This window comes from Calcarisporiella thermophila (assembly GCF_041956535.1).
Source record: "Calcarisporiella thermophila strain CBS 279.70 unplaced genomic scaffold VTP21scaffold_3, whole genome shotgun sequence".
NCBI classification, from domain to species: Eukaryota; Fungi; Calcarisporiellomycota; class Calcarisporiellomycetes; order Calcarisporiellales; family Calcarisporiellaceae; genus Calcarisporiella; species Calcarisporiella thermophila.
This window is the reverse complement of record NW_027192193.1, coordinates 1,271,715-1,299,561: the sequence shown is the minus strand read 5'-3', so window position 1 is coordinate 1,299,561 and position 27,847 is coordinate 1,271,715. Positions and strand designations below refer to the sequence as shown.

The following is a 27,847-nucleotide window of genomic DNA, read 5'->3' as shown; positions in this document are numbered from 1 at the left end:
GTGTAGGCAAGCTCTTGTTCCCGTAATTACCATCCATGGCCTAGAGTGGTTTATCGCTCTCCTACTCCTACACCACGGCTAGTCCAAACAGATCAAGGGTTGTTTGTTTGTTTTCCCACCTCATGGGAATGAGATAAACTGATAAATGCATCAAGTCGATTTCGCCAAAACGTCGAGAAGAGTCGAGCCGATGGTCCCTCAAGACCCATGAGGAATAATGATACTTGCGTCAAACTTCGGGCCACCTCTGTGCTGGAGAGCTCCAAAAAGACGTTTCCATTTTCTCTTCCCCTGCTCATTTCATGTGTCTGTGCACACTGCTATTGTCTTTCAATATCCCCCCTTGCATTTTGTGGGTTGTAGTACTTTTATGCGGTTTTCTTCCCATTACGTAAATGAACCGACCCGTCTAATATTCCCGAAATGGTATTCCCTCGAAATTCATACCATGTGCTCGGAAATTCTTCGAACACTCGCATCCTATGCATCCACAAATAAATAGATATATATATTTTAGACTTGGTCTGCACTGGGCTTTATTTTCACTCTCCATTCTCTCCCGTTGTTTTTTTCTCGTCATATTCCGGTTAGGAGATATAATGATACAAATCGAAAAATGGCGTCTGTATAAGTGGTTTTGCCTGCCATTTGTCCAGGTTGTGCTCTTGAGCATTATCACCCTTTGTAGCCCGGGCATGTTCAATGCCATCAACGGTCGGTGCTTGCTCGTCTTTCCTCCTCTTCCAACATTGCTTGACATTGACTTGTTTTTTTATTGCTCATCATTCATTCAGGAATGGGCGGAGCCGGCCAACTTGAAAAGGATGTGGAGGTCGTGTCCAAGGCCAACGCGGTGCTCTATGCTCTTTTCGCCATAGTCGGTTTAATAGCAGGGGGGATCAACAATGTGCTTGGTCCCCGAGCCACCCTCTTCATCGGAAGCACCGGCTATCTCCTCTACGTGGGGGCGCTTTTCGCATACAATAGCACTCGCAGTTCTGCGTTCATGATAAGCGCGGGCGCTTATCTTGGAATCTGCGCAGCTCTACTCTGGGCAGCACAGGGTCAAATCATGATGTCGTACCCGGATGAGCGCAATAAAGGGCGCTATATAGGAGTGTTCTGGATGATCTTTAATTTCGGAGCCGTCATCGGCGCGCTTGCGGTTCTTGCCTTCAACTTCAAAAAGGAGAGCTCGGGTGCGGTCACCAACGTGACCTACATTGGCATCATGCTCGTGATAAGTCTTGGAGTTGTGCTTACTTTGGTCCTCGTGCCCCCGCATAGAGTGCGCCGCCGAGATGGATCCACGATCCTGTTGGCAAAGCACCCCTACTGGCGGGATGAACTGGTGGCCATCACCAAGCTCATGACCAATCGCCGGCTGCTTCTGCTGTTTCCCCTCTTCTTCACCTCGAATTTCTTCTACAGTTACCAACTTCATATCAATGGCTTCTATTTCAGGTGCATTTTATCTCGCTTTCTCCATCCTCTTTTGTTTAACATGAACTCATCGTGTTCTCCCCCTCCTCCCTCCTGAACAGTGTGCGAACGCGGGCGCTCAACAACACCTTCTATTGGTTTGCTCAGATTGTGGGCGCACTTGCATTCGGCGTGTTTCTGGATTCGGGGTCCCTTTCCCGGCGGAGACGGGCGTATTTTGGCCTGGCGTTTGTGGGCATCGCCTTCAGTGCTACCTGGTGCGCGGCTCTGTTTTGGCAGCTAACTTTCTCGAAAGGGACCAAGCAGCCGGAGGTGGACTGGGAGTCGCCCCATTTGTAAGGCATACATTGATTGCAAGGCCGTGGGTGCTAGTGCTAACTGAATGCTCTTATTGGATCCAGCGCCGAGAAATTCTTTGTGTACGTGCTCTTCGGCATCTGCGACTCGGTCTTCCAAGTGTACTGCTACTGGCTTATGGGCGCCATGTCCAACGATTCCATGGAGCTGAGTCGGTATGCCGGTTTTTACAAGGGAATCCAGTCGGCCGGAGGCGCCATCTCGTGGGCCATCGATGCCAGCAGCATCAGTTTCCTTGGTGAGCTGCTCCTGAACTGGGCCTTGCTACTTTTTTCCCTACCCATGGCGTTTCTGGTATGCCGAAGCATTACGGACACCAACTATACCGACGACGACACGCTGCTCCCCTCTCAGATTGACGAGTATGCCTTGAGCCCAGCCTCGTGGGAAGACAGAAAATACCTCGGAAAGGCTTGAAGGGGGGGGGGGGGGAAGGAGGACAATCTCCAGTTCTTGTTGTCAATGTAGATTATATTTTAGAATGGACAATGCAGGCGCTGGAGAAGGCTGTAGATTATATATCGCTCACGAACGTGGGAATGTATTCCGGATAACAAGGCATAGACATCTTGTATATTTAAGCTCACGCAAGAGACCAAGTGAATAGATGTATATTTATTGATGGATTGATTTATATCTTACGATACTGCTTCTACTACGTCTTTTTCATCACCAATGATAAAATACTATCTTGCTTGTTATTGTACCCTTTTAATGGCAAAAAAGGAGAGGGCACGGCCTTCAGGCCGAAAGCTTCTTGCGCAGAATGTCACGCAGTTTATCCGCATCCTGTGCAAATCTGTGCAATGAATGGGATGGGGGTGGTTAGCATGGTTCATTTTCACAAGGACTCCTTGCTCGAACTTACTTGCGAATTCCGTCACTCAGCTTGTCCACCGCCATATCGTCTTGGTTGAGCTCATAGCGGAATTTGGGCTCATCGTTGATGAAGGACACCTTTTTCTCCCCGCCCAATGCCTTGGCGTTCTCAGGGCTTAGCTTGCGTTCCACCGGCTTCTTGGTCGTTTGCAATTCCTCCAGAAGGGCGGGTGAGATAGTTAAGTAGTCCACCCCGGCGAGGGCCTCGATTTCACCCGTGTTGCGGAACGATGCGCCCATCACAATGGTCTTGTAGTTGTGCTGCTTATAGTAGTTGTATATGCGGCGTACGCTCAAAACCCCGGGGTCCTCCTCCGCGGTATAATTTTTCCCCGTCTTGGCCTTGTAGTAGTCCAGAATGCGGCCCACAAAGGGCGAAATAAGGGTGACGCCCGCTTCGGCGCACGCGACGGCCTGAGGGAAGGAGAACAGAAGGGTGAGATTGCCTACGAGTACATACAAGGGGAAGGGGGGGGGAAGGTTAGAGCGGGGGATTTTTGCCACCGCGGTCTTCAAGGTGGGTTAGGGAGAAGTCAAGCTCACAGTGGATGTTGTGCTGAGTTTCCAGCTCATGGGCCGCTTTGATTCCCTCCCATGTGGAGGCCACTTTGATAAGGATGCGCTTGCGGTCGATCCCAGTCTCTTCGTACAAGGCTATCAGCCGCTTCGCCTTCTCTATGGACCGGTCCTTATCGAAGGAGAGGTGCGCGTCCACTTCGGTGGAGACGCGCCCAGGAATAATCCTGAGAATCTCCGATCCAAAGTTGATCAGGACCTTGTCCATGGCCCATTCAACCTGCTCCTCAATATTTCTGTAGGACGCGAGGAGTGAGAGAGTGGTTCGTCCGATGTCACAAAGCCCCCGGCTACTTACCCGCCCTTTCTTTTCCCGTACGCCACCGCATCGTCGATCAATTTTGCGTATTGCGGCTTCTGGGCAGCCGCGAGAATGAGCGAAGGGTTGGTCGTAGCATCGGTAGGCTTGTAGGCGGAAATGGCTAATGGGAAAACCAAAACGAGTTAAGTTCCTGGGCGCCCATTCCCTGGAGACAGAGTCGCCTACTTTCAAAGTCGCCCGAGTCGGCAACAATAGTGGTCCATTGCTTAATTTGATCGAGGACAGAGGTCATGATGTTTGCAAGATTTCAGCTCGAAGTTTTCAGAGAAAGGAAGAGCGAGAAATTACATGGGTGAAGCCCAAGTTCGAGGCATAAAAAGAAAAAAAATGAAAAAGCATCCGCAATTGGGCATTTGGAATGGGTTAGGTTAGTAATAGAGGATTCAATATTCCTAAAAGATTCAAGGAGAAAATCGAACAAACAATTGAGGGAGATTACAGTTAAGTTAATACTATCTGGCATAAATATTGGCAAACAAGAAGAAAGTGAAGGTGCAAGGTAAACACACACACATATATATATAAATATAGTATCAGGCAGATCTTCGCGCCGAGCATACTATAACACTAAAGGCTTCCGTGGCCTAAAAATATACTTTACATACAATATTCAAACTTTTACAAAATCGTGCAACACATGGCTCTAGACTGCTGTTGGTACGTAGCGTTGGCCGCAATGACTTGGTTGGCCCACATGGCACTATAGATGGTGCATTCGTATTTACAGTGCTCTCTCGCCTGATCTGCGTCGTAGAACACTGCGGCGCATCCGGGGCAGGAATAGTAGTAGGAGTGGAACATGCTGTGGACCGACGCGACATGAGCAGTCCAGTCATGGATAGGGACATACATGCCGCAATCGGAACAAATGTAGCTGGGAGCGTACACCATTGCCAGAGAAGACAGAGATTAAAGCAGGTGGACGGAGATTAGGGGATTACGCAGAGGGGCGCGGATACAACCGTGATATAGGAGCTAATTCAAATGGTATACGAAATGGCGCGAGGAGGGGAGAGGCAAAGGGAGAGGCAAAATCACAGCCAATGCAGCGAGGAACGGAGGATCAAGAAGGGGGCGGAGAGCAAGAGGGGCGAGAGAGAGTGCTAGAGAAATGGGGGATCCAATGGCATTTACTGGCCGGAAAAACAGAAAGAGAGAAAAATCATTACAAATGGCTCTCCCAAGAAAATTTCCTCAACTTTATTTCTCCACGCAATTCACTCGACCAAACCACTGGTCACGCAGCCCACTTCTCCAAATTTTGGAAAGCCCAGGGAGTCGGTTGAGCAAATTGTTGGTCTTGAATAGACCTGCGCCATCCTTCGAGAAAGTTGCCTTAATAAACTCTATAAAAAACACGAAACCCCCCTTCTTTTGATGAAAAGACTTGAATGCCATGTCAAAACGATCAATAGACGACGACATTTCTCTCTCCCCTAAACGATTTCGCCTCCAAGATGATTCTCCCTCTCCTTCTTCTAACGATACTATAGACAAAGATGAGCCCGGTCCCAATGTTAACACTACAGCTGCTAATTGGAGTGCAAAAGACGTGGCTCAGGCACGCTCGCTCATCCTAAGACGGCTAGCTGAAAGAGAGACACCTCGGCAACTGATTAATTTGGATGCACAGTATAGGTGACGCGTTAATTATTTTAGCAATGCCTGGGATCTTTTTCTTGACGCGTGTTTTCGTCTTGATTAGAAAGCTATATGATTTAATCGAGCAGACCGTTTTGAATGGCGAGAGTAATTCTTGCTTGCTAATTGGAAATCGAGGCACTGGAAAGACATCGGTAACATGGTTTAGCGCCTTCAGCCTTTGTACGAAAACTATTGCATTAACCATGAATGCAGCTCATTAATAGGGTCGTTGCGGACATCGAGGGCAAATACGTCGATCCCCGATCATCTCAAAGGGACTTTTTCGTGGTCTATTTGAACGGCATGGTTCTCACTGACGATCGCTTGGCGTTGCGTGAGATTATAAGGCAGCTGCGCGTCGAACAACAAATGGAGACGCATACTTCGGTAATTTTCAATGGGAATTCTCTTTATCATTATTGTGTTGATCCTAAAACCGTATATAGATGTCGTTTGCTGAATCGATGAGCTACTTGCTCTCCGTTCTCAAACAAGGCTCTCACCAAACTATCCCCATTATCTTTGTGCTGGATGAATTCGACCTTTTTGCGCAACATCCGAAGCAAGCTCTGCTTTACAACCTCTTTGACGTCGCCCAGAGTAGCCAAAATCCCGTCGCCATCATTGGGCTGACCTGTCGCCTGGTAAGCATTGCGTGGCGGTTTGGTTGGAGTGGTTCCGAGTATTAGATTTGATTTCTGTTCGTGACAGGACGCCTTGGAACTCTTGGAAAAGCGGGTCAAATCTAGGTTTTCACACCGACAAATTTATCTATTCCCCCCCGAAACTCTAGAGGAGTTTTCTAAAATAATAAAGAATACGCTTGAGGTGGACGAGCAAGTCGCCCACTCAGAATACCGGTTGGCATTTAACCGTTCTATCGAAGTGAGTCACCCCCATTGGCACAGTTGGAAGCGATCAGGAATTGCTAATCGACTTCCTTAGGGACTATTCGAAGACTCCGTATTCAAGAAGGTAGTCCAGCGAATCTATGATTTATCCAAGGACATCCGGCTCTTTTTCAAAATTAGTGTACGTCCATGCGCAGCCTTACTCGTCCATCACTAATGTGAAATCTCATGCCCTCTCTCTCCCTTTTTTTTTTCTTATTTCACTGCAGTTCGAGCCGATTAGTCGACTCTCTAGTGCCCAGCCTTTTCTCAAGCCAATCGACTTCCAGGTGGCCAGCCTGCAGCAGCGAGTGGATGCAAAGACAGAGCTTCTCAAGGGTAGGAGAACTGTGGGACATCTATCCCCTCTTACGCTTAAGATATTCACTTTATTCTTTGTCAAACCTCAAATCCAGGCGTGTCGCTACTTGAGCTTTGCCTGATCATTGCCATGAAACACCTCCTTTCCCGGGACATCACGACCTTCAACTTTGAGATGGTCTACGACGAGTACAAGGACTTCATGGATAAGGCTGCCATTCGCGGCGGAGGGGTGGGGCTAAAGCTGTACAAAAAGCCCGTGGCGCTCAAGGCATTCGAGCACTTGATCGCCCTGGAGCTAGTGTACCCGACCGAGGGCTTCTCGCGCTGTCCGAAAGAATACCGCATGACAAAGGTGATGCTTGAACCGGTGCAAGTCACCGAGGCCGTGTTGAAGTATAAGGAGTGCCCGACGCTGGTGAAAAAGTGGGGGGGCGGTGGGATAATTTGAAGAGGAGGCAGGGCGGAGGGCCGACTTAGGTCCCCCAAACCAAGCCGGACCCGCTGGCCCTCCGCCGTGATCGGTTGAGCATGGGAGAGCTTCCCACGCGACCAGAATGTAGGGTGGCTGGGTAAGGGAGAGGGAGGCTGAGAGGAAACTCGGGCCGGCCACGACCCATTGTAATATAACAACAGGTGAATAAAGCGGCTCCAGAATGGGGTCCCCCTCTCTTGAGTGGGGGAGGATTGGCGCAAAAGGGTGCGAGAATTTGCTCGTGCGTATTTGGGCAAAACTTTTTTTTTCCTTTTCTACAGTAAATATGCAAGATATAAGCGAATAAATAGGGAAGCAGCCGTCTCCAATATAAATAGAAGAATAGACAATAGATGGATCGGATAAACTTAGTGGAGAAGGAACAGGGAAACATCATAGAAAGAATTACAAATCATGATTCGAAAGGAGATAAACCGTCTATATGTTAAGCGAAAAAAAAAAAAACGTAAAGATAAAAAGCAAATAACATTATACAACACGGGCGGGGCTTCGGCCCTCTTCTCCCCTACTCCAGCTGCACCTCCTCCCCGGCAACAAACACCCGCTTGACCCGCAAGTCATCGTCCAAGAACACCAGATCCGCGTCAGCTCCCGTGACCAACTGGCCCTTGCGGTCCTGAATCCCGAGCAACACGGCGGGGTGCAGGGTGACGGCCTCCAGCGCCTCGATCGTGGAGCACCCGGTGAACTCTTTGAAGTTGCGCACGCACGCATCGAGGGTGATGACACTGCCGGCCAGGGTGCGCGTGCCCTCGACGTACACGCGGTCCTCCTCCTTCTCCACCTTCATGTCGCCGAGGGTGTACTTGCCCGGCGGCAATCCCATGGCGCTCATGGCATCGGTCACGAGCACCGCGCCGCCCGGGTGCGAGTAGTACGCGATCTTGACGGAGTTGGGGTGGCAGTGCACGCCGTCGCAGATCAAGCCGTAGTACGGCCGTTGGAGGTTCGACCCCAGAAGCCCGATGATCCCGGGGTCTCGATGGTGGAACTGCTGCATGGCATTGAAGAGATGGGTGATGAAGGTGGCCCCGTTTTCAACCGCCTCCTCGGCCTCCTGCACCGAGGCAGGCGAGTGGCCGATCGAGACCACCACGCCCCGCTTGGCCAGCTCGCGGATGCCGCGCTGCGAGCCCTCGAGATCGGGGGCGACGGTGATCAGCCGGATGCTCTCGGTGCGCTCGCTGCCACGAGCGGCATCCTCCGGCCCTATGTTCTCGGTGCCGTAGACCCGGGCGAAGTCCGCCATCCCCTCTCGGGGCACCTGGAGGACCTCGAGATTGTGGGCGCCGTTTTTGTCCTGCGAGATGAACGGGCCTTCGACGTGGGCCCCGAGGATAGTGGCACCAGCGGTCGCGGTTCCCTGGCGGGGCTTCAACAGCGGAAGAACCTGAAAAGGAAATAAGGAGCCATTCGGACATTTGTTTACCTACACCAATGCATTCGCCCGCTTACCTTCCGATAGACCTCCGGGGAGGAGCTGACTATGGTGGGCGCAAATGCCGTGCAGCCATACTGGAGCAGCCCCTTTGCGACCCGATCCAGATCCTGCTTGGCCTTGTCCTGATCGAACTGCGTAATGTCCGAGAAATCGACTCCGAAGGCGCCATTGATCTGCACATCGATGAATCCGGGACAGACCAGCATGCCCCCTGCATCGATGGTCTCGTCGGGGGGGTGGCGATGTGTAAAGAATTGCTCCTGCGGGTCCACGATGCGGCCATCCTGGATCCATAGATAGTCGTTATCGACTATCTGGTGATTGCGGAGCAGGCGGCAGTTTTTGATCTTGATGATTTTGCCTTGGGGCATGGTGCGGCGGTGATTGGTAAGAGGGGGATGAGAGTAATTGGGGCGGCGAGGGGGGGATGGGAAGGAGTAGGCAGAGGGGGCGGGCGTAAACAAAAAGGTTGGGGGAGCGGGAGGAGGAGAAAGAAAACGTGGATATCGCTTCTTGATCGAGAAGGCCTTCCTCCTCGGCCTTGATCCCGCTGATTGGTGTAGATTAGATTAGATTTCGTCAGTGAATCATACAGTCCCGATTGCTAAATAAACACCGTGAAATCCAGCTCCTTCTCTCTTGTTCGATTGTTCCCGAGAACGAGCGAGACGCCCTCTTCTTCACGCCCTTTTCCCCTTCAAGCTTCCCATCCTCCCCCCCTGCCCGATCCCCATCACCACCGCCATGCGCCTCATTATTCGCCAGAATGCCGACGATGTCGCAGCCTATATGGGTACGCACCCCTTTCTTCTTTTGTACTAACCTCCTCTCCACACTCACCCTCGTTTTTCGTTACTTGTGTCATCGCTTCTGCCGCCATTAGCTAACTACATCAAAAACCGCATTGTCCAATTCAATCCCACCCCCGAGAGGCCCTTCGTCCTCGGCCTGCCCACCGGCTCCTCCCCGGTGCTGACCTACCGCAAGCTTGTCGAGCTGCACAAACGCGGTGAATTGTCATTTGAAAATGTCATCACGTTCAACATGGACGAGTACGTCGGACTCCCCCGGTAGGCATCTAGCGCGCATTTGGCTACTTGTTGCTCCCACTCACTTATCTCTCTCTTGCTATCCAACAGCGATCATCCCGAATCCTACCACTCGTTCATGTGGAACAACCTCTTCAAGCATGTTGACATCAAGCCTGAGAATGTGCACATCCTCGATGGCAACGCCCCCGATCTGGACGCCGAATGCCAAAAATATGAGGACAAGATCAAGGAAGTGGGTGGCATCGAGCTCTTCCTTGGCGGTATTGGCCCTGATGGCCACATTGCCTTCAACGAGCCCGGGAGCTCCCTCTCCTCCCGTACCCGCGTGAAGACACTGGCGTATGAGACCATCATTGCGAATGCACGCTTCTTCGACAATGATATTACAAAGGTGCCTCCTCTTGCTCTGACTGTTGGAGTTGGGTAAGTCCTACCTCGCGTTGCTAGGACTCGGAGCGGCGTTTGTATTGACATCTCTTTCCCGCCCTCTCTTTCTAGTACGGTGATGGATGCACGCGAGGTTGCGGTGATCATCACTGGCGCGCACAAGGCCCTCGCGCTCGCCAAGTGCATTGAGGAAGGAGTGAACCACATGTGGACCGTCTCTGCCATCCAGCAGCACCCCAAGGGCATGATTGTGTGCGACGAAGACGCCACGCTCGAGTTGCACGTAAAGACGGTGAAATACTTCAAGAGCATTGAACGCGTACACCACGAGCTCATTGGGGAAGAGAACGTGGACCTGCAGGGTGGGGTCAAAGGCAACGTAAAGCAATTCCAGATCCCTCGTGAATAAATGGACAGGATAGAGCTTGGAACGCTAGGCTATTTATATATACATATATGTTTTTATTGTTTTTTTTTTACTGTTAATGTTATCCGTCAACCTATGAGACTTCTTTACTGTTGCTGTTGATTCTTTATCTGTTTATTTATTTATGAAAAAATGATTAAAGCACAATAAAATGAAGCGCTAATTTGCGAAACAGCGAACTTAAAGTTCTTTCATAAAGTAGGAGGCACCAGGATGCCGAGGTTCACGGACTTGAATCTGAGAGCATGGACCCTGTCACATTGCGGTAGAAGCGAGTGTTTACTACGGCGGATAGTTGCAGTCGAAGAGGACACTGTGCTCCCAGCTAAGTTAATACGGGAGAGAGGATGATGGGGAGATAGAAATGCACGGTATACAACTTCTCCTCCAAGACTTGATCCTATGGAAATTTGTCTCTGTCTATAGGGTATAAGATGGGACAAGGGATTCATTCGTTAGACTCTATATATAGGGAACAACGGGGCTAGTAGTTTCCCTATTATATCTTGATAAGGAATTCTACCCCAATACAGTTAGGTGAACTTCCAAATTGGCTGAGATGTATATTTCCACAACTCGCTTCATACTTTTTTATTTGTCAAACTATCGGAACAAATAAATATATACTACATCGTAAGTCCGTAGAATTCTCGTCCCAAATGACCCACGTCAAACAGTATTATGCCACGTTAAATAGTAAAAAGGACTATCAAATGCAAGCTAAGCTTGCTAGCCTCCCTTTTTACTATAGATTGAATTATTCTTGTGTACAAAAATGTAGAAATTTTTCCTAAGATTCTTCGGAGTTTACCACCTTCTTGAAGGCTAGAAAGAAATCTCAAGCAATGGTTATACCGGTCATAAGCACGAAAACATCTTAATTAACCCGATAATTGACAAGAATTTGTTACTGAACTATACTAATTTAGCCTACAAGAGGAAGCACCAGTATTTAAGCTGTATGCTGTGAACCAATACTCTTCAGTAGCTTAATTACTCACTCAAGTAAAGCCATCGTCTACATGTCTATCTTCGACATTTTTATTTCTGTTACCTTCTAGAATGCATTTGATTCCCGAAAATTTACCTCGAACTTGTATGAATCAAAGATGTTCTAGACATCAAAACTACATGCTATCGTCCCTATTTGTATGGGTGCAGTTGCTTGACAAAATCGATTTTCTATGCAAAGAATGATTCATTTTTATGACCTTAGATATAATAGATATTATAAATTAAATCATAAATTTTAGGAATTTAGATAAATGCTTATTGAGATAGCAAAACAAAAGTCTATATAAAACTATGCAAATATATCAAAAGTGAATGATATACTAAATTAAAAAACTTTACATAAGAATTTGGGATGAATGTACTTTTTTTACGTTGGAAATTTGGCGGTGGAATTTCAGTCCCTAGGATTTTTCATTGTTGTATTGCTCTGATGTCCATTGAGTCCCCCTTTTACTCACGGTAAGTTTTATTATTGTTCTCCTCGTGTAAGCTTCAAAAGATAAATCGGTCATGATAAATAATCCCTCTCCTATAATCGGCATCTCTCGAAGGTTTATACTCTAAGCTATATAAACCATTGTCATTTTGGGTGAATTTTATGATTGAACTATTTTAATTATCTGTGCCTGCTCAGGATTATTACTTCGAGAGTCCATTATATGTAAAAGAGAGAGATAAGTTGCCAACTCGTGTTTTTCAATTTTGTACTCCAAGCAACGTTCAAAGTGGGATCTATCGAAAATATCGTTGTGTTGCCTATACCCATTTTACTCGTTCAAATACCTCTCGGCGAAATTTTAATTTTTCTGGAACGTGGGGTGGCGTAGCACTCTGCTGAGATGGAAAAGGATAATTCATTAGGAAAGAAGAATCAACACATGAAAATTCAATACGTTAGTTTTTTATTCTTGCACAAAGTCCCATTTTTTAGAGTTATTTGACGAACGTTGCAATTACCGACAAGAAATATAGGATTAATGCATTGGGAATAGAGACAACTGGATTCAACAGCAAAATCAGTGGATTGAGTAATTAACATGACAAACACAAAACCGGAAGAATCTTCCTCTTCCTCGACCACTGCCTCTACTTCCAGTTCCGACCCTCACCCAAAGTCAACATTACGCGATCTCATCATATCCACGACGCTTAATCTCAATGCTGCTGCATTGGCTTCTACGTCCGCGGTGGTTCCCGCCCCTCCCGGCCTCAATCCTCAACTTACCACTGTGAATTTTTATCGATTTTCAAGTCGAATTGGCGTCGTTTTTCGAGCCAGGCGACGAGTGTATAGATTGATTAGCTGGTATCGTACTACAGACACATTAGTGGCTATGGCCGCATATATTTTTGTTTGTAAGTCGGTTTGACCTAGAACTTTTGCAAGGGATTCGAGAGATAACATTAATTTTTATTTTCTCTCTCTCTCGAACGATCAGGTCTCTATCCTAAACTGCTACTACTGGTTCCCCAACTCGCGCTTCTCGCCATCGTTATTTACAATTTTCATGCCAAGAAAGTCAATCAGCCAAAAGATGTGGCTGAACCGCTTCCCCCCTCCGTATTTAATGAAAGAGAACTTCTTAAGGAAGAAGCGGAAGCAGACGAGGGCTTCCTCGCAAACGTAGAGAAGAAGCGTCAACTGTATCTGAACAATATGGCGGGAATCCAGAACATGATGGGTGAATTTTCCGACGCTTATGATCGGGTCGTGGATGCCCTGTGGCCGCTAGCGTGGGAAAATCCCGAGGTCACGCGAAATATATCCCTCGTCCTGATAGCCTCTCTAGTGGCGATGACCAGCGTGATGTGGTTCGTTCCATGGCGGTATGTGTTTCTTGCAGGAGGCATCCTCTTTTTCCTCGCGAACACCCCATATGCCCGCGCAGTCGCTAAAGAGCTGCAGCCGATAGTGCTCAAATGGCTGAACCTGTGGCTCGGAAAAACAAAGATGGAGACGGGTGTGAAGTATCTCGAGGAGGGCGCTCGTATAAGTGTAGAGGTGTTCGAGAATCAGAGATGGTGGGCGGAAGTCGGGTTTACGTCCCAACTTCTAGGGAAGGGAATGGATGGCGCATGGACGGATGAGATGGGCAAGCGGCGTCCGCCCAAGGACGACATCGAACCCCCCCGAGGATATGCGTGGAGTGAGGAGAAGTGGCACATGGCGACCCAGGAATGGGCTCAAAACAAATACGGCGGAGGAGTGAGACCGGACTCCGATGGCTGGGTCTACTTCGACCGCACCTGGCAGAAGCCAAGGGAAGAGAGCGCCATGGGCGGCCTCGAAGTCTGGCCAACGAGGCGACGGGTTTGGGTTCGCAAAGGCATCCGCGAAGAGGGGAAAAAGAAGAGATGACCGCCCGAGGTGCTCTGATAATGGCCCGTGTGTCAATCCATCTATCTCTGTATTGTTGATTAGTTTGTTAGGATCCAAATAAAGGACCCTCTCTCTCCTCCCCCCCCTCTAAGATCTGTTCCATCCAGGCCCTATTGGCGGAGGGATCGGCACAAGCCACTCGATATGTCCTTTTTCTTAAGTAAACTGGCGGAGGGTGTTGTTTTCCAAGTACTCCTGTTCAATTTCGATTAAAAAGCTAAAAACCGATATCAGAGCGCATGAGCACACAACCGTTCCACCCCGGCTTATTGGCTCCGCTTAATGACAAAACAAAAAAGATGCTCGAGGCAATTAAGGGGGGGAAGAAAGCTTTCCTGCAGGCTTCATTCTTCTAGGAACAATGGGGCTATGTTAATGTGCCCACAAAGTTCCCCTCAATTGATTTGTCTTCCACCCATTTTGATAAAAGAACACGCTTATTAGGCAGATTAATATATGTTATATGGCCTGAATAGCAAACGTGTGTTTGCAGTATTGCATCTTTGGCTGCTATATATATATTGGCCGTGCTCCAGAACCTCTCCCTCTTTTTCTTCTCTACTATTTCATTCTAATTATACAGAACCTCCCCCCCCCTTTACCATTCCTTCTCATCATCGTTTTTTTTTCCCCTCCCCCTTCTATCTTCCCCCCCTTTTCCTTTTCTTTAATTCCTTTTCCTCCTCCTCCCCTTTGTAACCCCCTGTTGCCTTACGCGCCTGAAAAATAGCAACTGCCTGTTTTTTTATTTGCTCTTATTTTTATCCTTCGAAGATAGTTGGAAAAATGAAGTTTCTTTTTGTGCTGAGCATTCTTGCCTTCGTGACTCTTGCCCTCGCCGATGGATGGCGCTCGGGGACTGCGACTGCTACCCTGCAGTCGCTTGCCAAGCGAAATAACAAGAACGACCTGACGCCCGCTCGTTTGCTGAAAAATGGCAAGAACAAACTGTCGCCCGGCCGCTTTCTGGAAGAGATTCTTGACACTCACCGCACCACTTGGTACACCGGACAAGACCTGAAGAACGCCGCGTGCTATGGACGCAATGGGTAGAACATTTATTTCATTTGACTCTATGTGTTGTAGCTAACAACCTCGTTCCGATCACAGACGTAAAGCTCTTGATATGCATGACCAAGATATGATTGCTGCTTTCAAAGGTGATTTTGCACTATGTTTCAAGTGCATTGAGATCAAGGGCGGAAAGGGAACAAACAAGAAGAAAATCGTCGTGAAACTTGTAGACAAATGTGCAGGATGTTACAAAGTAAGCAGCTTTAACCCAACGCCCTTGGATCTCTCTGCTAACCCCATTTGATGTAGAATGAGGATATCGACCTGACAAAGGCTGCGTTCAAACGACTGGCACCGCTCGATACCGGAGTTATTGAAATCACCTGGAGGGCACTGACTAAGTGCCCGAAGAACGGCAGGGTAAATATGGTCCCCCCTTTTGATTAAGTTTGGATCGACAGGCCACTCACCATTCTTTTTGAATCGATATAATAGTGGCCAAAGTAATGACTTCTGGGTGCACGTCTCTTCAGCTCATTTGTCCTTTCTTATTAAGACTACTAATTAGCCTCTATCCTCGGCATTAATCCTGCTCATTTAATTCGTATATGTATACAATCTATATTTTACATTTTGCTTGAAACATTAAATGATTTATTTTTTGCACAAGTTTCGATGATATTTGCTTTTTGCTCGTCTCTTCTGGGGCCATAATAAAGAGGATCCCAAAAAATCAAAAGCCTAAGTATATTACCTCTGAAAGAACAGGAGAGAGAAGGGCCCTCTACCATGCTGATAACCGGAAAGTTTTCTCCGCCATCCTGATCGAGGTTGTGAGGCAGTGGTTTATGCAGCGTTTTCATTAAACATATTGGCTTTAAATTTCAGACTCGACATATATTGTGGACAGGTATCGTAAGAATGGTATCTGTAAAAAGATACTTGATGGATACATATACATATAGGAATGCAAATGAGGCCGTCTATGCTTGAACATTAACTCGAGCTCTTCCGCCAAATATAATTTAGTAGGGTCCAAAAATTCTGACGGAAAAGTTTCCGACTGACTTTATCGAGTCTCCTTTTGGTTAGCTGGGTGTAAGCCACTTCCTATTTGGGGGGGCATTGCATATTAAGCGAACAGGTACTAATTTCCAGTTGGAATATCAAATTTCATTTCATTTCTAACTTGAAACTTAGTCTCGAGAATATTCCATTCTGAAAAACAAGCACCATCATGTAAATTCATATTGGGAGCCCGAGAAAACTGAGCACACTTATAAATTGCGCATGTAACATGAAAGCATAACATTGGACAAACAATATATCACTTAATAAATATACAATCTAATCCCAGGGGACAGGAGAACCTCTATTTTAAAGGTGTGTTTGGACTCCTTAAGCTTTTGATGAATTTTCCTTTCTTTAAAACGAAAGGTGAACTGTTAATCACTCATCTGCTAAACAAAAAGTCTGCTCCAAGTGCTGGTGTCTCAATAGAATCTAGCCTCGAAATCATCAAACCAGTTTATTCATTTTCTTACGTACAACTTTCTACAATAGAAATGGAGATCTTATGTATCACCATTTAAACTAGCTTCTGTAGCTTCGAGCACAAAATGTGCTCGAAGCTACAGAAGCTACTCTACCTATTTCCATTACACGGTCGTCTTTCGCGTCAAAAGCAGCAAACCTTATATCCTTAAGCTGTAATTGGATCAAGAGATTACAGGCCTGTTGGACGGCATGTCATCATTATATAGCTTTTTCAAAAGTAATGCCTCTTTTAATATGCCCAATACTGAAATGTAGCCACTATTGGAGCTATGGCAATTATTGTGCTCGATTCGTTTTTCATTATGTTAGAATGGGAGTAAAAAGCATTTTACCCTTTAACCCCGCTATCGTACTGTTATTCCTGACACAACACTGCTTGTCCGTTTTGGAGAAGAGTTGTCCGATTTATGCCCGATCCTCCTCTTGCGTATTAAGCTGATGAAAATCATTTGACGCATGTTCTCTCACTCCGTCATTTTGCTTCATCCATTCTCCAAAATCATGCTAAAGAATGGGCAAAGAATTCGAGTTTTCTCGCATTAAAAAGGGATTTAGGTTAGGAAGATGTTCACTTCGAGCACTATAGAGTGAATTAAGATAAATTGATGAGGATCGTACCCGAGAATAATTTTGACACAAAATGGATAGAATTGTGAGCCACGGCTATAGAAACCTACTACCATCTTGGAAGAATAGATGGGCAAGTTATGGCAGTAGTCTAGCGTTGATAGCCCATCAGAGCCAGCCTTATTTGGAGGATTTAATATCCGAATATAGTCTAAACCCACTGATAAGCAAACAAATATAGAGAAAGCTTAATTGTGGTCACAGTTCATCCCGTGTAGCAGCTAGACTCATGTCATGAATGGAAAAGGCAAAAACAACCATCATTCCTTTCTTGTCGATATGTGTTTTCGATAGGAACACTCCCCTTGCCTGCTCATTAAAACTGTTTCTTAATGATTTCATCGATTTGAAAAAGGATAGAAGCAGAGAACAGGATTTGCACATCCTGCAATATCATCTCTTCCCATTTAAGATATATTGTCTGCCGGACAATTTTATTTTCTTTTTCTTTTTTTTCTCCATGTATCTTCACGCCCACTCTATTTTTTTTTCCTTTTTCCTCTGTTCTTTCCTCTGATTATTCCTCATCTTTTTTTTTATTCACCAATATCTCCATCCTCTTCCAATTACTTTTCATTCATTCCGTTTGCATATACCTATAGTCTAGATACTGTCTGTGACCGCCATTCTGCGAGATATATAATATTAGATTCTAAAATGCGATACAATCTAGTCTTCTTTCTCGTGTTCTCCCTTTTTACTTTTGTATATTCTGCTCCTTTACCCCAGGACATCTTTGACTATTACCTCAATTTTAATCACAATAACGAACTGGCACTGTTGCGACGTGTGCTTGAGGATGAGGAACTCTACGGACTGACACCAAGCGACCTACAGGCGCTAGTGGAAGGGGTTCATCGAGCCGTGGAAGAGAGAAGAGATGTCATGGCGGGGGTACTTGCAGAATAATGGACAGGGGAAATGGTTTGGGTCTTTATGTGTATTCTTTAAAACTTCTTTGGTTGTCTTTTTCCTTGTCTTTTTTCTTGGCTCCTTTTGGCTTACTACCCTAATAATAATATTATAATATTCATTCCCCACTGCTGAAGCTTGAAAAGTGGTGTGACAGATAAAAGATCGAGATCCTTGCTCAGAGTTCGCCCTAACCTCCCTCACTTCGTTTGCGCACAGCATGGATGATGGTATCACCGAGTTTAGTCCACGAAACAAACTATTGGATTCTCAGCTTGACTTGGCGAAGTGTACTTAACTTGGGTGGCCCAACCATATCGCCAAATGCTCACAAAGAGCTGCCAGTGGCTCTTATTCTCCCCTCCCCTCTTCTGTAATGGCAACATCAATTAACCGGCACTGATGATGACCAGTTTCGATGTATAAAGGAAATATGGTTGCCTAGAACTATTCTGTTAGCTGACGTAGAGGCTTGTGGTTTACCACGCGATTAGAGTGCAGATGTGTGTAAAATCCATGCATATGACAAATGGTGTGGTCATACGCTAGTGGGGAAGAGATGAAAAAGATCACACTGAATTCTCCTAGTTTAATGCGCATAAAAAACTGCTGTAGCAATGGTGCGCTCTACAATGCGCTTTCATTCGATTCAAGGGCCACTTTGATAGATTCTTCGTGGGCCCAGAGCCTATGGCACTAGCAAAAGACGAAATTGCGGTGGAAAAGAACTTATAATGCATTTGTTGGTATTGTATTTACAATTTTTTTGCATATATGTTTACGGGCAGATTTCTCCCATGATCATGTGCATATCTGGTTAGACTACAAATTGTATTTACATAAACAATAGCGTTGTGGTATAAATGAAGCCTACTTGCAAAAGTTGAACCGAAACGCAGCATTTATAATAATAAAAGAAAGCATTCACAAAAAAATAAAATGTATTGCATTACTCATGAAAAATGTCCGGCCACCCGGATTCGAACCAGGGACCTAAAGATTGCTATGGATCACTACAGTCTTCCGCTCTACCAGCTGAGCTATAGCCGGATTTGTTAATTCTGGGTTTTTGGAAACCTATTTAATACACAAAATTTCAAAAATTATTTCCCAAGCTTTTCGCGACCCACCCGGGGGAGGGTTAGTGTATTGGACTATCCCTGGGATGCCGATGAGAACGGCGTGGGTTCGAATCCCGCTTCTCCCACCAGCACTTACTCTTATTTAGTGACTGCTATCCACTTGATCAGAAGCTGTGTCTTGATTATTGAAAAGATCGCCCTTACGATAAGTACAAAAGATTACATTGGTTTCACGTACAGGCTATTCACGACAACTACGATACACGCATATCGATTGAACGTCTATCGATCAAGGACCTATATCTCGTCATGTTAAGTCCATTGACATTAACTTCATGTAATATATGGAAATTAAATAAAAGTTTCCATTAATTGATCAAAAAAAAAAAATTTCGCGACCCACCCCCACGGCAAAGGAGTGGGAAAAAGTCTGGGCCTCCATCCAAAAACGACCAACTCTCCCAAAACATCGCATACTACGCTGGCGAATCCTCGTAGAGCGTGTAATTACCAACTCGACCTTTCCTGGACACGACCAGAAGTGCACCCAATGTAACGCTTCAAGAGACAATTCGCCATACCTTCTTCGAATGTCCTAAACTCACACCAGTGTGGCAATGGGCGGAGAGGTGTATCATCACCATCACAGGCCCCCAGAATATACAGGTGCTGACCGCTCGCAACCTCATTCTAGGAGATGTAACCCAAATTCATCTATCTATTTGAACTGAAAATCGTTATGATCAACATGCCTCAAGCTATATAGTCGCGTTTATGTTTAGTTTCCCATTCATTTTAATACCTTCAATAATGTGACTTTTGTACTTTAGAATCTCTTTAACAATAAAGATTCTTTATTGATCAAAAAAAGAAGCTCCCTCTATCGCTCTATATCCACCACTTCAGAAGCCTTAGATGATGCAAAGGATGATTGTGTAATCGGATAATCACTAAAGCACATCTTTATTGTAAATGAAATATCAGTCTTTTATACTATTGTTATAGTATCACATAGGGAAAAATAATAATAAAAGTAATAAAATGGCATCATTTCGATATAATAAAGTTATAATAAAATAAGGTTGTCCCAAACTTACAACAGTGGCAAGTGGACGGAGAGGTGTATCAGCACCATCGCGGGCTCCCAGAATACTCATGTGCTGAATGCTCATAATCTAATACTAGCAGACTTATCTGATACTCAGCGAAGTGTAATGATGTGTCTTAATTCTTAGTTTTTCTTTCATTTTATTCCTTTCACTAACGTAGCTACTGTGTTTTATTGAGAGTCTCCTCAAACAATAAAGACTCATTAATGATAAATAAAAACATGGATTTCGACAAGAAGAAGCAATTCTGTAAAAACCAGCTTACATTAGACTCTCTCTATTGTTTTGCTTAGTTTTTCTTGACGATTTTACTAAAGAACCAAGAGCAATTGGTACATCAATAAAGGCAAATTCTCTCTCCTCACATGCTCAAGTAAGAGGAATAACGGGCATGTCTCCTCCACGAACAAATGGAGTAAAGCCCATATAATCAGCGTCCTGAACAGAAACACGAATGCTTATAAGGTGAGGGTCTCCGTTTGGAGACACGCCGTTTATCCATAGTAAAGTACGAATAATGGCAAGGTAAATCAGCACTTGTGCAAGCAGGCATCCATCTCGATGCCGGTATATGCTCTGCTGAACCCGTATATAGCCATACTCGTTGAGGATGACGGCAATTTCCCTATAATGCCGTTATGTGAGCCGTAGGATTCAGTTAAAGCCTTCCGTCCTAGGTCATATTGGATTATCCAATGACCAAATCTATCAGGACTTTCTCTAACTGCCTGCATTTTGTTATTTCTATGTATATGTAAAAAATGATACTAAAATGAAACCATGTTGAGGTTGAAGCATTGCGGATTTTTCTCTTGGTTTATATACAGCGAATACAATATTCGTTATCACTAGGTTAAAGCATGAACAAAGAATGAATGAATTTCTATCGCATACAAAGAGCGTGCATAAACCAAACAAAGAGATTATTCTAGGTTCATGACCATAATGACTCAGGATGGGGTGTGATATATCTTGTCTTAACATCCAAGTGATGTGCCTTTATCTTAAGAGAGATAAGAGCAATAGTGGGTCAGTACGTAGCTCTCTAATGGTCACAAAACGATTTGTCTAATATTTTTATCCTAGCTTTGTGTTGTAATGAAATTTAATCAGTTAAGTTATAGTTATGTATTTTTCCTCTGTTTCCTATCTGATCGCAATTGAGTTTTTATGAACCCACTCAATTAGATTAGGATTCAGAATATGAAAAAAAACTGATATATAAGTAAAGAATAAGTTTTCTCGAAAAGCCAACCAAAGTAATTCCCAAAATCATTCCCTAGCTATCCCAATGTCGGAAGGAAATACTCCCCTGGACATCGAGTATTTAATAAATCGTAGGCATTAGATAACCCAAATCTTTGCTTTTTTTTCATTTTCATCTTCTACTGAATATCTTTTGATATACTTTGATAAACAGAATGCAAGAACATTCTTAGAGATAGTGAAGAGGCAGCTCGAGAATATCAATCGTACAAGATTACCGATAAATATGGACAAAGGTATCTCGACCCTGCTAAATGTGAGGCTAACAATTATGATCCGATAAAGTGAGTGGGTTGGTATTATACTCCAGCTGAGATACAGCTAACGTATTCAATAGAGCCTGTAATGAGGAAGATAAGAGGCTTAGACTATTAGTGAAGTATTGCACTGATATTAGCAGCATGTGCGATCAGCATGAAGCACGCAAATTGCTATCATCACTCTTGTAAGTAGGCGATATTTCAAATACGATTGATATACGGGAGGTGAAGTGAAAGTCATCTTTCCTCTTAAGGCCAGAGAATAGTAAGAAAAAGCAAAGCGGACGGTCTTCAGAAGCCCCCTATATTCCGAAACAGACTCATCAGCGGATTGAAAAGCGAACGAAAGGCGTAAGAAATTCAAGCATGGTTTAGAGAGATATGACTACCTACTCCCATATTTAGTTCTTGTAGAAACTTATTTCGTCGGTTTCCAGTGCAGCTCAACGCATTATTCCAAAGAGAGTTCAAAAGCACAGTGGAAAACAATCGAAGAGTGTAAGTATTGTGCATTTAAGGTCGATTTGATGACCAGGCTGAGTATCATTTTGATACTTTTGCAGGAGGCTATCTCCTTGCTTTGCAAGGCAGCTCAACTCGTCGGGTGTGATGTCAACATCGGCGATACTTATGTTAAAGTGATTGCCGCCAAAATAACAGAAGATGCTGTCATTTTGGACGTGAAGGAGGAGGTAGAGGAGGGCTCATGGGATCAATATGACATCGAGTATAATACAGATATGAAACCACGATGAACTTCTTTGAAAAAATGCAGAATTACTCGTGATTTACTGTATAAACAGTGAATACAATATTTGCAACCGAGAGGCTAAAATGAAAATTAAATGCGTCTACCATTTCTATTGCATACAAAGAGCATGTATAAGCCAAGCTTGGTATTAGTAAAATCTCTCCTTTATTTTCGTCCCGTTATTTCCGCCAACTTGAACTTGTATCCTCTCTACAACCTTAAAAAGCCCAGAGGAGGACATGTAGAACCTTCTACGACAGGATATAAAAACTGGAGCCAAATTAGAATCAATAGGGAAAGTCTTAATGATAATTTAGATGGATTCGGCCCTCCCCTTCTAATTTTCTTTCCATGTTCATCAGAGTCCAAGCGTAGCAACGTTTATTAAAGACTTCTGAAGTATAAAATCGTAACTATCGCCGGTACTATTTCTAGCAAATAAATGAAGAAACAAACACCTATAAAAGATGTTCTCCAGGGATTTCTGAATCCATTGCCCACGCATTATTTGACCGCCCAGCCCTTGCACACTACCAGCAAAGAGTTGACAAAATGCCTAAAGTTTGGCATACTCTCCAGAAGAGTCCACAAGATATGCCGGACCAGCTAGATTGAAAAAGCAGCGGACCAGCGCCTTAGCGAATTCGCGGTTTTGAGCCACGGTAATTCTTTTTGGATAGAAAAAGAGCTCAAAGAGCGTTGTACAGGGGAGAATGGACACAAATACAAGCTGACGGGATCTTCTTCACCTAAAACATCTAACTTCAACGCATCTACACCGAATATCATTACCATCAATTCTCTTATCCTGGTTTCAATGACTAGTGTTCTCCTATTTATCCTAGGGATTCCAAAGGTAACGGCGAAGATTCGAATCTCGCTTCCCCCACCAGCACTAACATCTAGTTGTGAATGCTGTCCACTTGCACGGGTTGCCGTCCATTTGGCTCTTTATTAAAGAGTATTGTTATGCAAGGTTTTTTTCCCCTTGGGATGTGTTTTTTACATCCACTTGATGATTTTTATCTGAAGGGAATGGAAGGGTAGACTTCTACGTCAAAATCACCCAGGTACTGCCCCTGGCCTCCCATCTCTGTAGTCGGATTTCTCCTAAAAATTTTTGCTACCTATTTTTGTAGCCGCTTGATATTACTTGCTTGTTGCTATACTATTGATAGCGGTTAAGTCCTGAGAAAAACCCGGCAAACTCTCATGGACGGGTGCCGTTTCTGGGAATCGAACCCAGCACACAATGGTTAAGCTCCGGGGCTCTTAACAACTGTGCCTTCCAAATTCTTATGCGAGGTCGCCGTGACTGCCAGTATAAAAAAGATGCAATTATATAGATTTTCCAAATTCAACTTTCGTGGTCGAAGGAGTTTTCGTGGTGTAGTTGGTTATCACGTACGCCTCACACGCGTAAGGTCTCCGGTTCGAACCCGGACGAAAACATTTTTTCCTTTTATCTTTCGTCTTCATCGTAATAGCTTGGCTATTGATTTGCGGGTACTGTTTATTTTGCTGGTCATTGGTACCGTTGAATTCGAGAAATATTGCCAATTTGACCAACTTTTTTTTTGTTTAATTTACAAGAAACTATCATTGCATCCTGTACCAAACAAAAAAAAAAGAAAAGCCTAGTTGCTCTTATCCTGATTCTATTATCGAGGCGAGGTTGAATATAAAACACAGCCCATTGCCTTTGGCGTGCAATCGGCCTGTTGGAAGCACCCAATTTTAATTCGAAGACGTGTTTTCATGAGTTTAATATAAGCACAATTGGTAATCGCAATGTATCCTCTTCTGATCGACATATAGAGTTTCACCACGCTGTCCCTCGCCTCTTTTTTTTTCCTCTTTTCTCTTCAACTTGTTTATCTTTCTAGCCCCTTTGTTAGTTCACACGCACACAGTTGCTTCCATTCTTTTTTTTTTGCCATCGTCGTCGTTTAATTTAAAAGCAATTTCGCCCATGGAGAGTAGTTTAGTTAGCATTTCTTCCATTGCTCTTCTCCTTGACCCTTCATCACCCTTCCCTGATCTCCTGCTTCGATACCCTTCGGGCTATAGCCATGATTCTCCTGTTCGCTTTTCTCGGAATCGAAGTTTCCACCGTAGGGCCATGAGAAGGCGAACCACCCGCTCTCCACTCCAGGTGAAGAGCACCAAAGGAAATATGTTCATAATGCACAAACACAGGCAGGAAATTACGAGAGGGAAAGAAAACTGGGATCCCGTGATGGGGAGATTTGTAGCATAGTCATTCTGAGTAGCATTTTCATTTTTTTTTTTTTTTGGCTGTGTAGCTAAATCAAAGTTAGAGTAACCTGTTTTTAAGCATTCTCTTGAGCCTTCTATTTTCTTTCCTTTGACCCATGTACAGAGGCCTCCAAAAAAAAACACTGACATTTACTTGCCATATTCAATAAAGCAATAAGTTATTCCGAGTCATGTTCACTATTATGATCTTTTATTTTTTCCTTGGTGTTGAGCAGAAATTTTCAGCCGACGCCTCTACACGCTAGCACAGCTATGGATCCTGGATTTGCGAGGGGGCTGGCTTAGAATTTCAGTATCCGAGCGAGGTCCACTGAAACGTTCATTCCAATTTCTGTAATCGCGGGTATAAATATCCGTTAAGTAAACTTAGATTTATCACCTGCCCAAATACTTGTGGAATTGGTGCACGCCCCTTTCGGCCCTTTGAAATACTTGGGCCGTCTCTCCCAGCCGACACGAGACTCTACCAGTTCCGGCCCGGACCGAGCCTCCTTTGGAGCTGGCCAGGGCCCGCACGCTGCATGGCATTGATGCTTGCATACAGCCGCGGAGGAGCGGGCGGTATTGAGTGCGTGGGTGGCTTGGCGCCTGGATGCAAGCTCTCGCGCAACCCGACCTCTTTGAGCGTTGGGCGTTCTGGGAAATTGCACCGAAGGCTGGCGGCTGGGAAAAAACGCACGGCTCTCTATGATAAGCGCGTAGGGCCGAGCGCTCCGGGCGCCATTGGTTCGCGGCGCTGTTGAAAGCTTTCTCCGGGCCAGACTGGTTTGGTCGGAGCGTGAAAACGGAAAAAGGGATTCAAGGCGAGCGAACCTTTTTTGCGTTAAACTCGATCTGCGCCCGGCCTGGATTTGCCCGAGGGTTTGTTGATGGAGCTGTGACTTGGTGCATATAAACCCTCCGGCTCCCTTCTAAGCACTTTTCTTCTGGGCACCGAACTCTACCACAACAACAGAAAACAAAAATAGACAAGTGCGTCGCAAGGTTGTCCACTCATCACCGGTAAGATCTTTGGCATTTTGCAGCTGCTCTTGGCCGCCCCATTTCTGCCCGTCTCCTGCCCCTGATTCGCTCCGCTGAGCCCCTTATTGACCCCTGTTCTCTGCTGCTGCTAGACTGAACTCTCTCCCACCAACTCATCCAAATGCCCCATCAGCAACAGGACATGGCTCGCAGAGTCTCTCTCTCCGAGCTCGAGCGGGCCGACAAGCTCACCTGGCGGCAGATTCGCACCGTGCTCATTTCCAGCGTGGGCTTCTTTACGGACGCTTATGACATCTTCATTATGAATCTCGTCTCGCCCATGCTTGGCTTTGTGTACTATGCGGGCATGGGCAACCACATGCCGCCGGCGGTGGAGGGTCCGCTAAAGGGAATGGTCACCTTCGGAACCTTTGTTGGGCAGCTGTTGTTCGGTTACATCGGCGATAGTAAGTAGGCCCCTCGCCCCTGGCCGCTCCCGTTCCTGGCTACTAACGGCGGCCGTCGCCGCTTTGTTGTTACTTACCTGTAGCCTATGGACGCAAGGCCATTTATGGATTCGAGCTGATCATCATCGTGGTCGCCACTATCTTCTGTGCCACGGCCTCGTCGGCCGTCCGCGGCGTGAGCGCAATAGGCTATCTGTTCTTCTGGCGGTTCATCCTCGGGATCGGCATCGGTGGAGACTACCCCATGTCCGCCACTATCACCTCTGAATGGTAGGCAGCGCGTGCTCGGCCTTTCTTAACCCCTCCCCCCCCCCTGCGTCATTAACCCTTGCGCTTCTGTTCTCGTTTTCCAATGCTAGGGCTGTGCGCGGCCGCCGTGGCCAGATGATGTCCCTTGTGTTCTCGATGCAGGGTCTGGGCAACTTCACCGCCTGCGTCGTCACCACCATCCTCTTGCTTATTTTCCGGGGCGCCATCGAGGCCGACCAACTGAATATCGACTATGTTTGGAGACTGTGCATCGGCCTTGGGGCCATTCCCTCCTTCCTCAGTAAATATCCTTTGACCTCTCTTCTCGGGGTCCTCAAGAGGCTGACGACGTTTGTTTTCTTTCTCTTTCTCCAGCTGTTTACAGTCGCCTCTCCCTCCCAGAATCCCCCCGATACACCAAGGACGTCCTGAAGGATGAGGAGAGGGCCATGGACGCCATCGGGCCAAATGAAAGCGCTAAGAACAACGACTCGGCCTCCGAGGAAGACATCAAGCCTCAAACCACTAGCGAGGTAAAGGATACTGCGACTCAGCCCGCCAACTCCCCCGCACCCCAGGCAGAAAATAGGGCCGCTGAGCAGTGGCGCGATTTCCGCCACTACTACAGCCAGTGGCGCAATCTTCGAGTTTTGCTCGGCACCTCGATCACTTGGTTCCTCCTTGATATTGCCTTCTACGGGATCGCCCTCAACCAGGCCTATGTGCTGCAAGCAATCGGGTTCGCCGGCGGCTCGAATCCTTGGGACACCCTCTTCAAACAGGCGACGGGCAACCTGATTATATCCGTTCTGGGCGCACTGCCTGGTTACTACGCCTCCGTGTTCTTGATCGAGAGACTGTGAGTATTTTTCCCTCCCCTCCATCGTTTTCGGCCCTTCCGCTAATGCTAACCTACCTTTCTGCCCTTTCAAGTGGTCGCAAGCCCATCCAATACATCGGCTTTTTCATGACCGCGATCCTCTTTGCCATTCTGGCCATCTTCTTCCACCAAATCCAGCAGAATTCCATCGCGGCCTTTATCGTGCTCTTCGCCGTTACCCAGTTCTTCTTCCAGTTCGGACCCAACACCACGACCTTTGTCTTGGCGGCTGAGGTGTTCCCCACCCGTTACCGTGCCACCTCCCACGGCATCAGTGCAGCGGCCGGCAAGCTTGGCGCCATCCTGGCCACGTTCGGATTTAACTTATTGGTGGAGGTCGGAGGAGAGCCTGGCCAGCATGCCTTCCTACCCCAGACACTGGGGATCTTTGCCGCGGTGATGTTCGTGGGTGGTCTGTTCACTCCCCTTATACCCGAAACCAAAGGGAAGAGCTTGGACTACTTTGAGCAGGAACGAGAGGAGGAAATCGGCCTTATCAGGAAGCTGCGGAGGAGAAAGGCACAGATGGAGAAGGGGGTGGAGGAGGAGGAGAAGCAGTAGACGTGCTACTAGAAGACACTTAATGTTATGAAGTATCATTGTTGTTTATCCTTATTTTCGCGGTATGGTATTATGTATGGAGCTTGAAGGCTATTCCCACTTTTCACCTCCCATTCTATTCACGATATATATATATATTGGTTGTGTTTTTTTCAATGTTGTATTTTCCTTGATCTTTTTTGTATTGCCAGACCGAGGAAATGGCTATTATTGAAGTTGTTATGTAGTAGGAAGGTGGAC

The 27,847-nt window shown here is 46.0% G+C and overlaps 12 protein-coding genes and 2 non-coding genes across 14 annotated transcripts; 10 read left to right on the top strand and 4 right to left on the bottom strand.

Annotated features, from left to right (window-relative positions):
* Nucleotides 1-599: 599 nt before the first annotated feature.
* On the top strand, nucleotides 600-2,217 carry VTP21DRAFT_7423 (uncharacterized protein; the record flags this gene model as incomplete). Its single annotated transcript, XM_069398163.1, has 4 exons — nucleotides 600-714; nucleotides 795-1,464; nucleotides 1,545-1,778; nucleotides 1,845-2,217. 4 exons carry the CDS (start codon nucleotides 600-602, stop codon nucleotides 2,215-2,217), a joined length of 1,392 nt encoding a protein of 463 aa, XP_069255650.1.
* A 324-nt stretch (nucleotides 2,218-2,541) lies between these two features.
* On the bottom strand, nucleotides 2,542-3,809 carry VTP21DRAFT_7422 (uncharacterized protein; the record flags this gene model as incomplete). The annotated part of the gene is made up of 5 exons (XM_069398162.1): nucleotides 2,542-2,599; nucleotides 2,669-3,125; nucleotides 3,223-3,491; nucleotides 3,554-3,677; nucleotides 3,743-3,809. The coding sequence occupies 5 exons, from the start codon at nucleotides 3,807-3,809 to the stop codon at nucleotides 2,542-2,544; spliced, it is 975 nt and encodes a 324-aa protein (XP_069255649.1).
* A 386-nt stretch (nucleotides 3,810-4,195) lies between these two features.
* Nucleotides 4,196-4,468, bottom strand: VTP21DRAFT_7421 (uncharacterized protein; the record flags this gene model as incomplete). The annotated part of the gene is made up of 1 exon (XM_069398161.1): nucleotides 4,196-4,468. One exon carries the CDS (start codon nucleotides 4,466-4,468, stop codon nucleotides 4,196-4,198), a length of 273 nt encoding a protein of 90 aa, XP_069255648.1.
* A 505-nt stretch (nucleotides 4,469-4,973) lies between these two features.
* VTP21DRAFT_7420 (uncharacterized protein) lies at nucleotides 4,974-6,883 on the top strand (the record flags this gene model as incomplete). Its single annotated transcript, XM_069398160.1, has 8 exons — nucleotides 4,974-5,215; nucleotides 5,283-5,373; nucleotides 5,435-5,608; nucleotides 5,668-5,865; nucleotides 5,933-6,106; nucleotides 6,167-6,253; nucleotides 6,342-6,450; nucleotides 6,528-6,883. The coding sequence occupies 8 exons, from the start codon at nucleotides 4,974-4,976 to the stop codon at nucleotides 6,881-6,883; spliced, it is 1,431 nt and encodes a 476-aa protein (XP_069255647.1).
* Nucleotides 6,884-7,433: 550 nt separating this feature from the next.
* On the bottom strand, nucleotides 7,434-8,740 carry VTP21DRAFT_7419 (uncharacterized protein; the record flags this gene model as incomplete). Its single annotated transcript, XM_069398158.1, has 2 exons — nucleotides 7,434-8,318; nucleotides 8,384-8,740. 2 exons carry the CDS (start codon nucleotides 8,738-8,740, stop codon nucleotides 7,434-7,436), a joined length of 1,242 nt encoding a protein of 413 aa, XP_069255646.1.
* A 373-nt stretch (nucleotides 8,741-9,113) lies between these two features.
* Nucleotides 9,114-10,217, top strand: VTP21DRAFT_7418 (uncharacterized protein; the record flags this gene model as incomplete). Its single annotated transcript, XM_069398157.1, has 4 exons — nucleotides 9,114-9,162; nucleotides 9,253-9,439; nucleotides 9,509-9,844; nucleotides 9,920-10,217. The coding sequence occupies 4 exons, from the start codon at nucleotides 9,114-9,116 to the stop codon at nucleotides 10,215-10,217; spliced, it is 870 nt and encodes a 289-aa protein (XP_069255645.1).
* A 2,069-nt stretch (nucleotides 10,218-12,286) lies between these two features.
* VTP21DRAFT_7417 (uncharacterized protein) lies at nucleotides 12,287-13,608 on the top strand (the record flags this gene model as incomplete). The annotated part of the gene is made up of 2 exons (XM_069398156.1): nucleotides 12,287-12,605; nucleotides 12,689-13,608. The coding sequence occupies 2 exons, from the start codon at nucleotides 12,287-12,289 to the stop codon at nucleotides 13,606-13,608; spliced, it is 1,239 nt and encodes a 412-aa protein (XP_069255644.1).
* Nucleotides 13,609-14,415: 807 nt separating this feature from the next.
* On the top strand, nucleotides 14,416-15,150 carry VTP21DRAFT_7416 (uncharacterized protein; the record flags this gene model as incomplete). The annotated part of the gene is made up of 4 exons (XM_069398155.1): nucleotides 14,416-14,678; nucleotides 14,740-14,896; nucleotides 14,953-15,063; nucleotides 15,139-15,150. The coding sequence occupies 4 exons, from the start codon at nucleotides 14,416-14,418 to the stop codon at nucleotides 15,148-15,150; spliced, it is 543 nt and encodes a 180-aa protein (XP_069255643.1).
* Nucleotides 15,151-17,484: 2,334 nt separating this feature from the next.
* VTP21DRAFT_7415 (uncharacterized protein) lies at nucleotides 17,485-17,736 on the top strand (the record flags this gene model as incomplete). Its single annotated transcript, XM_069398154.1, has 1 exon — nucleotides 17,485-17,736. One exon carries the CDS (start codon nucleotides 17,485-17,487, stop codon nucleotides 17,734-17,736), a length of 252 nt encoding a protein of 83 aa, XP_069255642.1.
* Nucleotides 17,737-18,704: 968 nt separating this feature from the next.
* VTP21DRAFT_t25 lies at nucleotides 18,705-18,789 on the bottom strand. Its single transcript has one exon. It is a non-coding gene; the product is annotated as a tRNA-Tyr (tRNA).
* A 2,432-nt stretch (nucleotides 18,790-21,221) lies between these two features.
* On the top strand, nucleotides 21,222-22,211 carry VTP21DRAFT_7414 (uncharacterized protein; the record flags this gene model as incomplete). Its single annotated transcript, XM_069398153.1, has 6 exons — nucleotides 21,222-21,267; nucleotides 21,351-21,480; nucleotides 21,534-21,641; nucleotides 21,711-21,807; nucleotides 21,871-21,954; nucleotides 22,020-22,211. 6 exons carry the CDS (start codon nucleotides 21,222-21,224, stop codon nucleotides 22,209-22,211), a joined length of 657 nt encoding a protein of 218 aa, XP_069255641.1.
* Nucleotides 22,212-23,585: 1,374 nt separating this feature from the next.
* On the top strand, nucleotides 23,586-23,659 carry VTP21DRAFT_t26. The gene has a single exon. It is a non-coding gene; the product is annotated as a tRNA-Val (tRNA).
* Nucleotides 23,660-24,179: 520 nt separating this feature from the next.
* On the top strand, nucleotides 24,180-25,230 carry VTP21DRAFT_7413 (uncharacterized protein; the record flags this gene model as incomplete). The annotated part of the gene is made up of 2 exons (XM_069398152.1): nucleotides 24,180-24,362; nucleotides 24,958-25,230. 2 exons carry the CDS (start codon nucleotides 24,180-24,182, stop codon nucleotides 25,228-25,230), a joined length of 456 nt encoding a protein of 151 aa, XP_069255640.1.
* Nucleotides 25,231-25,631: 401 nt separating this feature from the next.
* Nucleotides 25,632-27,607, top strand: VTP21DRAFT_7412 (uncharacterized protein; the record flags this gene model as incomplete). The annotated part of the gene is made up of 5 exons (XM_069398151.1): nucleotides 25,632-25,917; nucleotides 26,001-26,187; nucleotides 26,277-26,467; nucleotides 26,542-27,025; nucleotides 27,100-27,607. 5 exons carry the CDS (start codon nucleotides 25,632-25,634, stop codon nucleotides 27,605-27,607), a joined length of 1,656 nt encoding a protein of 551 aa, XP_069255639.1.
* Between the last annotated feature and the right edge of the window lie 240 nt (nucleotides 27,608-27,847).